This window comes from Impatiens glandulifera, chromosome 1 (assembly GCF_907164915.1).
Source record: "Impatiens glandulifera chromosome 1, dImpGla2.1, whole genome shotgun sequence".
Classification (NCBI taxonomy): Eukaryota; Viridiplantae; Streptophyta; class Magnoliopsida; order Ericales; family Balsaminaceae; genus Impatiens; species Impatiens glandulifera.
The window spans coordinates 109,358,566-109,366,213 of NC_061862.1; the positions used below are offsets into that span (position 1 = coordinate 109,358,566).

Sequence of the window (7,648 nt, forward strand, 5' to 3'; positions counted from 1 at the left end):
GGTGTAAAAAATGTAAAAAACTTGTTAAACGTATCAAAACGTACCAAAATGTAAAAAACATGAAAATGTGTCCAAAACGTGTTAAACGTTCCAAACATGTGAAAAACTTGTTAAACGTGCCAAAACGTGAAAAATATGTTAAACGTGTTAAACGTGTCAAAAACGTAAAAAAATTTGTTAAATGTGTCAAAACGTGAAAACATATTAAACGTGTCAAAACGTAAAAAAAACGTGTTAAATGTGTCAAAAACGTGAAAATGTGTTAAACGTGTCAAAAATGTGTTAAATATGTGAAAAACTTGTTAAACGTACCAAAACGTGCAAAATGTGCCCAAATGTAAAAAAACGTGTTAAACGTGTATAAAATATGAAAATCATGTTAAACGTGTTAAAAATGTGTTAAATGTGTTCAGGATGTGAAAAACGTGTTAAATGTGTCAAAAACGTGTTGAATGTGTCAAGAACGTGAAAACGTGTTAAATGTGTCAAAACGTGTTAAACGTGTCAAAAACGTGCCAAAAACATGTTAAACTTGTCCAAAATGTGTTAAACGTGTTAAAAACATGAAAATCATGTTAAACGTGTCAAAAATATGTTAAACGTGTCAAGGACGTGTTAAACGTGTCAAGGACGTGAAAAACGTGTTAAATTTGGTAAAAACATGTTAAGGACGTGAAAAACGTGTTCAATTAGTCAAAATGTGTTAAACGTGTCAAAAACGTGTTAAACGTGCCAAAAACGTGTTAAACGTGTCAAAAACGTGTTAAACGTGTTAAACATGTGAAAATCATGTTAAACGTGTTAAACGTGTTAAACGTGTCAAGGACGTGAAAAATGTGTTAAACATGTCAAAAACGTGTTAAACGTGTCAAGGACGTGAAAAACGTGTTTAATGTGTCAAAACATGTTTAATGTGTCAAAACGTGTTAAACGTGTCAAAAACGTGTTAAACGTGCCAAAAACGTGTTAAACGTGTCAAAAACATGTTAAACATGTTAAAAATGTGACAATCATGTTAAATGTGTCAAAAACGTGTTTAACATGTTAAGGACATGTTAAACGTGTCAAGGACGTGAAAAACGTGTTAAACGTGTAAAGGACATGAAAAACATGTTAAATGTGTTAAAACGTGTCAAAAACGCGTAAAACGTGTCAAAAACGTGTTGAAAACGTGAAAATCATGTTAAACGTGTCAAGGACGTGTTAAACGTGTCAAGGACGTAAAAAACGTGTTAAATGTGTCAAAAACGTTCTAAACATGTCAAGGATGTGAAAAAAGTGTTAAATGTGTCAAAAAGTGTTAAACATGTCAAAAACGTGTTAAACTTACAAAAAACGTGTTAAACGTGTTAAACGTGTTAAAAACGTGAAAATCATGTTAAACGTGTCAAAAACGTGTTAAACGTGTCAATGACGTAAAAAACGTGTTAAATGTGTGAACAACGTGTTAAACGTGCCAAAATATGAAAATATGTTAAACGTGTGAAAACGTGTTAAACATGTTTAATGTGTGAAAAACGTGTTAAACATTACAAAAATATAAAAAACGTGTTAATTTGGAATTACAATTCCGACCTAAAAATATTGGAATTGAGAACTATCAAATTACACTATATTGAATTCCATTGGAAATTTAATTCCAATTCCAATTCTTAATATTAAAGTGTCTATCAAACATAAGAATTGGAATTGAACCTTCAATTCCAATTCTAATGCCAATTCCAGGGTTATCAAACACACTCTAATACCCTTTCTTTAATATCTTAGTGGGTATATATACAATACCCAAATACTCTTGAAAACCAATACTAAAGAAAACCTATTTCTAAATCCTCAGCATTAAGAGTTTGTCATACAAAAGGCAATTGCAATAAAGAAGAGGGTTAAAGGCATTGTGATGATGAAGTGAGACATGACAATCAATCAAAAAGTCAAATTGTACACTAACTAAATGGCACTTTGATTATCAAAACAGATATCTCATTATGATCTTTATTTGGTTAAGTTGTTTACTTGTGGAAATGGGCATGCTTTTCAAAATGTTTGATTTGCCCTAGTTCTAATCAAATAAGGGATTGTATCAATCAGATTGTGAAAAGAGTGGGTTCTTGTCTAACTGTTCTAGTAAAGAATAACAAAGAATTGGTTAAACAAGTAACAAGTTATAACACAAAACAAAATCAGAATCTACTAAATCACCTTCAAAATACATGAACACTCCATCCTTTCGGCGCTAGGGCTTGCGTTGTCTAACAATGACAGCATGCATGACCTTAGCATGCATGACCTTGTTTCTCAAAATCAGGTTTCCCTTTCTTCATCGTCGCCATAACCATATCTCCCACACAAGCAGACAACAATCGATTCAAACGACCCTTGATCCCCTTCACTGATATGATGTAGAGATTCTTCGCGCCGATATTGTTGGCACAGTTGACCGTAGCCGCCACAGGAAGACCCAGTGACATGCGGAACTTGTTTCCCGCCGATCATTCGCGACCTGAATTGCGTTGTTTTTCAATATTGAATTATTATCAAGCATGTAGTTAATAGAGAATTGTATAGTAGATGAAAACACTAACCTCGCTTCGACATTTTGGCAGCTTCAAAATACAAGGACAATGTGAAATTAGGGTTTTAGAGTATTTATATGAGAACCCTAAATTTAGGGTTCGTGGCCGGAGAATATTTACCAAATGCGAGAAATAACAAATGCGAGAAATATCAAATGTGTGAAATATCAAATGCGAGAAATACAATTCTCGTAATTGAGCCTACTTTCATTGTTAGACAACGCAAGCCATGACGCCGAAAGATGACTATTCCATTGTCATCTTGATCAAAGAAGGAAGCATGTTGCTGGAGGACACTCATGACATATTGAGGGTGCCCTATTGTTCCTTGTGGATGGTCTATATCAGGAGCAGTCGACCCTCTAGCCAAGTCTGCATATTTGATGAAAAAAGACTCAATCTCAAAGATCTAATAATTTGAAAAAACAAGATCTAGCTAGAGAATACATACAAGGCTTTGGAAGTGTGGTGTCGAAGTCGGAGCGAACATTGCGTTCGACGGTGACGGGGGCAAGTGGAGCCTCTGATGATAAGGCGTTTTTGTCTTGAGTCGTCGTCATGTATGTGTGTTAATCTGATATCCAGAGATGAATGCAACGCGATCGCGTCCTCCATTGGAGATTGTTCTTTCGTAGTTTATTGTAGATCGATTCGAAATCCTAGCCATTTTCATATAATTTACAAATGTCTGAATCTCAATATATACTCAGATATACCAAATACGAGAAATACCAAATGCGATAAATACCAAATGCGATAAATACCAAATGCGAGAAATACATTTCTCATAATTGAGCGGTAAAACAGGCGCGCGAGGGTATTATAGACTTTTCATAGGGCAAAAAGGCCCTTTTTGCCAACTTTATCAACCGTGGGCCTTTTTTGGAATTAGACCTCTTATGAGGCCATTTCATCAAATTTCCCTATATATAAGACTTTTAAATTGGTATTCTAATTATTAAATGTGGGAGTCAGAGAGGGAGGCTCATCAAGCCCTAACACTCATTCATCCGCTCAACATGCCTCGTTTGTTTGATCTCCTTCCATGACGAACCCTCGACAACAAAGAAGATAGATATAGGAGATGTATAGTTAGAGTTGGTCATGCTGTTTTTTTTATATGGTTTCGTTTGGACCAATCTCGCTAGGTCTTTGACGTGTTGCAACCGACTATACATTTGATGAGTAATCGCTATGAATCTCATCTATTTATGTATATAACTTCTATATCCTTGATCATATTCATCATCTTATTTTTTTTGTTTGTTTTTATTGTTGAATTATCACTCACTTCAAGTTTTTGCCTACAAAGTGTTCGACAGAATGTCCACAAGGATTTTGCAGCTAATACCATTAGAGATTAGTGACCACATCACTTATTCTTAAGTAATAATACCATACATAAGTTCTTATTCTTTTCTCATATATTTATTCTACTTTCATAGATCTCTCTTGGTCAGCTTATATAGTCTATATAATTTATTTTCTGAATTTTACCACAAAGCAGCAACTTGTTTTTTTACAATTTTTCTACCTAATGAACATCCATTTCTTATTAAATATTTAAGTTTGTGTATCAAGTGTTTGATAAAATTTGTTTAAATAAAGAGATTATGTTAATAATTACCATGAAATTTTGTTTATCATTATATGATATCATCTATTATACTTATGAAATTCTTTAATTTTAGCTAATGTTAAGATGATGGACAATATTGCTAGTAGTATAGGTGATGACATATATATATATATATATATATATATATATATATATATATTACTTTAATTATATGTATTTCATTGCTTTCTTGTTCTTTCGATTAATTCAAAATTATATATATTTGATTTTAATGAACAACCCTTCATAATTTTGGATAGGAAATTGATTGATGGAGACTATACCATTGGGGATACTCACATTGTAGGTCTTATATTTGTATCTTTTATTATTATTTCTCATTACAAATAACTCCAAATGAGATCAATTCAATAATCTGAATCGGATAGACAAATCAAGTTGTTCATGAAGTTATTTAAGGATCTGTATTCTTGTTTATTAACTTTCTTAATCCCCATGAACAATTGACATGTATCAATAATAAAAAAACCTTAAAACTTTTAAAATGTTTAGACTAACAATTCTTACTTTCCCAGTCATGGTTGGAGATGTCAATGTATACTTATATGACTTGGATTATTCTCGTAAGGCCGAGATAGAAATTATGATTGATGAACCTAAAAGGTGACTTTTGCTTACCTTTTTTAAGAATCTGAATGTTTAATTAACTTTCTTAAGAATATAGATTTTGCTTGGTTTTTAAAAAACGTTGATGTTTATATTTGATTGTCATAGAATAGGTGTGGCAAGGGGCTAGAAAAGGAAGTTGTTGTCATAATGATGGAATTTTCATTTGAGAATATGGGGATACATGTCTTTACCACTAAAACTAAGGATTTAAATTAAGCTTCTCTTCATATGTTTCAAAAAATTGTATGAAGTAGTTTCAAATTGTATGTCATTTCATTTAATTAGGTTAAGTTATATGACTGATTGGGTTTCTTTCAATATAGGGATTCGAAAAAGTTTCCCACGGTCATGTCTTCAAAGAGGTAATCTACTCTTTTTTTTTTATCTATTTGAGGACTAATATTACTTGAATCACGGTCATGTCTTCAAAGAGGTAAGCTCCTCTTTTTTTTATCTATTTGAGGACTAATATTACTTGAATCTAGTATTCCTATATAAATATGAATTGAATGGTGAGATAGTGTGCACCATATTTCTTAGAGGTTGTATACCAATATTAAATTTAATATTAGGTTGATTTTGTTGGTAGTATATACTTTGTTAAATTTTACACATTCTTTTTTAAAACTTTTTATACATTGATTCCAAAAAAAATATTATTATGTTTTTTCAAGACATCAAATTTTCCAGTTCAATGATTAGCATATAAATTGTACATATACTATTAAATTATGTTGTTTGTAATTCATCTTTTGATTTATTTCAAACTAAAATCAAAGTATTACATCTACAATAGATTTGATAATTTTACTTTCTAACAGAATGTGATAACATTCAGTAATGACGCTTTCAACTGAATGTGTCTAACATTCAACAAGGAAAATAGGTTGGACCATGTCTTAAAATATACAATATCATCAAAGAAAGTAAGTTGGATCATGTCTCAAACTATTGTTAGTTCATTATTCATAATTACATGCATATTTCCTAATTTTGAACTAATAATTTTGAATGATGTCTTGAAAGCCTAAGAACTGATGTATTGATGAATGTGAAAATGGAGGTTGAAGCCTCAAGCTCACTTCAATCGGACATGGCTTAGTATATGAGGAAGATGAGAGTTCCAGATTTTAAGCTTTGTCTAAATAATACAACTTATCTATTCATTTTTATGTAATTTGTGCAGACAACAAGATCTTTTTGGTTTTACATATATATAATAAAAAGATATCAATTCCTGTTTCAGTATCTGTTAAAATATGTTTTGTAGGAATCTCTACTGCCATCAAATCACATTACGTCGACAAAAGGATTGTTGGATGCCTTGGTGGTGAAGATGGTGAGTTTAGTTGTTTTGTTATCCAAATTAAACTGTAGAAAAAATAAACTTGGTTGTGTATTGGTTGAATGCATCATACATAATATGGCAAAACTGTAGGATGATTAACAAAATTTTAATTCTTCACAGATGATACATCAGCATATTTTGAAATGTAAGTTTCTACATCATATTGTGGGCATTTATCTTTATGATTCATTCTTCCAAAAAAAAATTATTTTGTTTTAAATGTATGTACTCTCTTTTATTTTATTTAAGGCATTTTTTGGATGACATTGTGAACATTTTAGGTGCAAAATTGGAAAGAACACCTAACATTTAGGTTATAGCTGTGGATTGAATTAATTTTTGTTTTGTAGATTTTATAGTTTGTGAGTTTACTAAATTTGATTAGCCAAACTCAATGTTAATAACCTAATTAATCATTAAAAGTTTTATATTTTTGTTTTATTTAAATAGCCAAGTGAATGTTATATTTTTGATGTTATTATATTGATTAACTTTTCAGGCCTTATTCTGAACGTGACAATAAATTGGAATGTAGTTATTATGATTAGAAATGATCTTGATGAGCCATTTCTTTTAACATGGTATCATTATAACAAACAATTTTAGAACTAAACAAACTTTAATATAATTGCAGGAATGGAATACACCAAAGGAAGAACTCATGGCATGATGGAGAATTAGGAATAAATTGTCCTATATTGTCTAGTTGGAATTGGACTTATCAGTTCCAGGTTAAAGATCAGATTGAGATTTTCTTTTACTTTCCTTTCATAAGTTTCCAAAAAACTGTGGGGGAGGGGGCGATGCAAGAATCACTGTAAATAACAAGGATGCCATCCCCATTCCCTTTGGATCCCCTAATGGCACTATAACAATCTTTATTAGTGATTGGTACAAAAAGAGTTGTGAGATTTTTTTGAATCTATATTTGTTTGTCCAGTTTTAAACTTTAATTCTTCAGTACAAGTTAGTAAGTCAGTCTTATTTATTTGAAACTACAATAACTTAGGAAGTATATTGACAAGATTAGCAATCTTGGATCTCCTTATCACATTCTTTTTAACGAATTAGGTTCTTATCGCTATGATCAATCACTTGTCCCTAAATGTAATGTTTATGAGAGAGTATTTATTGAACCAGGAAAAAACTACCGTTTCATAGTTCATAAGCATCTCCACTAGCTTGAATTTCAGAATCCAAAATTATAACATGTTACTTGTGGAAACGGATTTATAAGCTCGATTTCTCAAACAGATTCATGAGAAGAACTCCAAAAGTCTATACATCTGTCATAAATGGAACTTACAAGGCTTTCGTGGAAATTATATTCAGAATAATGATACAAAAAATATCCAGACCTATCATATGGAGGGTTATGTAGTCTTTGTTATTGGGTGAGTGTTTTTGAAGAATTTTAAAGTTCTAATGTGTTTGAACTCTTTTGTGCAGAATAGATTATGGGGTATGGATGGGGAATGC

At 31.4% G+C, this 7,648-nt stretch overlaps 1 protein-coding gene and 1 pseudogene across 1 annotated transcript; one reads left to right on the forward strand and one right to left on the reverse strand.

Annotated features, from left to right (window-relative positions):
- Window positions 1–2,724: 2,724 nt before the first annotated feature.
- Window positions 2,725–3,133, reverse strand: LOC124940077 (peroxygenase-like). Its single transcript, XM_047480560.1, has 2 exons — window positions 3,025–3,133; window positions 2,725–2,945 (listed from the first exon to the last, which is right to left on the reverse strand). Exons 1-2 carry the CDS (start codon window positions 3,131–3,133, stop codon window positions 2,725–2,727), a joined length of 330 nt encoding a protein of 109 aa, XP_047336516.1.
- Window positions 3,134–4,729: 1,596 nt separating this feature from the next.
- LOC124940086 lies at window positions 4,730–7,405 on the forward strand (annotated as a pseudogene).
- Window positions 7,406–7,648: the final 243 nt, after the last annotated feature.

Coding starts and splice junctions, on each gene's coding strand:
- LOC124940077 (XM_047480560.1), bottom strand. CDS start 3,133: ATGACGACGACTCAAGACAAAAACGCCTTATCATCAGAGGCTCCACTT. Junction 2,946..3,024: donor CACCACACTTCCAAAGCCTT/GTATGTATTCTC, acceptor TCAAATATGCAG/ACTTGGCTAGAGGGTCGACT.